Source organism: Branchiostoma floridae, chromosome 17 (assembly GCF_000003815.2).
Source record: "Branchiostoma floridae strain S238N-H82 chromosome 17, Bfl_VNyyK, whole genome shotgun sequence".
Lineage (NCBI taxonomy): Eukaryota > Metazoa > Chordata > Leptocardii > Amphioxiformes > Branchiostomatidae > Branchiostoma > Branchiostoma floridae.
This window is the reverse complement of record NC_049995.1, coordinates 8,748,014-8,750,006: the sequence shown is the minus strand read 5'-3', so window position 1 is coordinate 8,750,006 and position 1,993 is coordinate 8,748,014. Positions and strand designations below refer to the sequence as shown.

Genomic DNA, 1,993 nt, shown 5'->3' with positions numbered 1-1,993 from the left:
GGAATGAAACAAATAAGCGTGGCAATAAAAACTATTGCCATGGCGACGTTTTTATTGTTTATAAGTATTAATAACTGTTGTTGTAGGTGTATTGTATTTGTGTTCTATCCTTTCGCCTGGCTGTATGTATGAAGATTGTTTTACGCGATGGATGTTTGTAGGGCATTGCTGTTAACAAGAAAGGCGACCTCTTGTGACGAGTGACCTATTATAAATGTTTCTCATTGATTATACCAATAAGGTTCTCATTTGCATAAAAGATATCAGCTGATCATCTCTACCTAAATAACAATATGTTCAAAGTATGAAAGTCTTAGCAAAGAAAGCTATTGTAGCATTTTCTCATCAGTTATGTAAATGAGACCCTAATTTGCATGACTTACGTCCGCATGTTCAACTTAACGTACATGTTGCTGCCAAATGTCACATAACACTATTATAACAATTTCTCATTAGTTACGTAAATTAGGTAACAATTTGCATAATTGATGTCTATCCATATTTCTCTCTTTTCTAATTACATATGTTGAAGCGCCTAGTAGTAATAAAATACTGGGTTTAATAAACTGTGCTCATTAATTATGCACCACCGCCTGTGTTCCATGTGAAATTATGACGCACCTGTTGCGCATGTCCTTTGCCAGGATCATCACAGACAAAATGTCGCCGACTCTGTAGACAGACCCCGGATGTAGGATCTGGAATTCCGTGAAGTCTGCAGAGGTTGCTGTTTCCTTGTCTGCTGGAATATCGAGGTAGCTGCCCGTGAATTCCTGCAGAATTCTGTGGAGCCGGGCACCTTCCCTCGCGTCTGGGATGGTTTTGTCACCAAAACCGTCAGAGAAAAGATCCCGACTGAAAAACAGAGGAAATAGAAAATGTATTGCGTTGGTTAAGTCAGACATCCGGGTAATAAGATACACAAAATAACAATTACTCATTAATAAGCTGGATATGATTTTGTAAACGGTCAGACGTTTCAGGCAGTATCCACTACCTATCGGTAGTGACAAAGACAGATTTCTAGTCCAACAGGTATTGTCCCCCTAAACCAGAAAGGAAACATTTTTGCAAAAAAAAACACTGAATGCTTCCCACTAGCTTTGTGTCAAGCAATACGCATATATGATAATGTACCATTAAGCTCGCCCAAAGTAGTGTCTAGTGTGTACAAGTGAGAAAAACAATGGGACTATGAATGGGGGTTTATCTGAGTAGCCAGCCCAGGTAGACAGCCCAGCCTTTTCTGTAAACCCTATCTGCCTATAGGAAGAAAGAAAAAGAACGCACCAGCAAAAACAATATGTTTTATCCTTCGGGGAAACATAATAAACGCCCGTGGAAGGCGTTGAAAGAGGCTTCGATTTGTTCCCATCATCTACTGGAACTACCGATACATAGCCAGCAATAGATGACAGATTGATTTATACAAACAGAAATGGTAAAATATGGAAAATACGTACCTAAGGGGAGCTGGGGCGTGGAAAGGTTTGTAAGAACGAAGTTGCCAGAACTGTTTGTTTGCCAAACCGAAGAACAGGAAAACAGACGTTCCCATGGCAACCGTCACGACACATTTGAATTTGTTTATCATCTCTTGACGATCTGATAAAACAGAGACGCGATATTCAGTTGTCGTATTCAAACAGGTATATTATGCACACACACACACACATTCACACACACGTTCTCTCTCCCTTTCTTTCGCACGCATACACACACGTTTATATACACGCACATTTACACACAATCATACACGCACGCATTCACACACAAAGTCACACCCACACACATTCATACAGAGAGAGAGATAGAACGTCACACACACACACACACACACACACACACACACACACACACACACACACACACACACACCACATACACATACAAACGCACTGGCACACACACACACACACTGGCACACACAGACACACACACTGACACACACACACGTGCACACACACACTGGCACACACACAAACACACACAC

The 1,993-nt window shown here is 41.0% G+C and overlaps 1 protein-coding gene across 1 annotated transcript in view; it reads right to left on the bottom strand.

Annotated features, from left to right (window-relative positions):
* Positions 1–1,726, bottom strand: part of LOC118405037 — a 4,362-nt gene extending 2,636 nt beyond the window's left edge. Inside the window, exons 1-2 of the mRNA XM_035804437.1 lie at positions 1,464–1,726; positions 622–855 (exon numbers count right to left, since the gene is read on the bottom strand). Coding sequence (XP_035660330.1) covers positions 622–855; positions 1,464–1,594 — 365 coding nt within the window. The 5' untranslated portion in view covers positions 1,595–1,726. The remainder of the gene's footprint in view (positions 1–621; positions 856–1,463) is intronic.
* Positions 1,727–1,993: the final 267 nt, after the last annotated feature.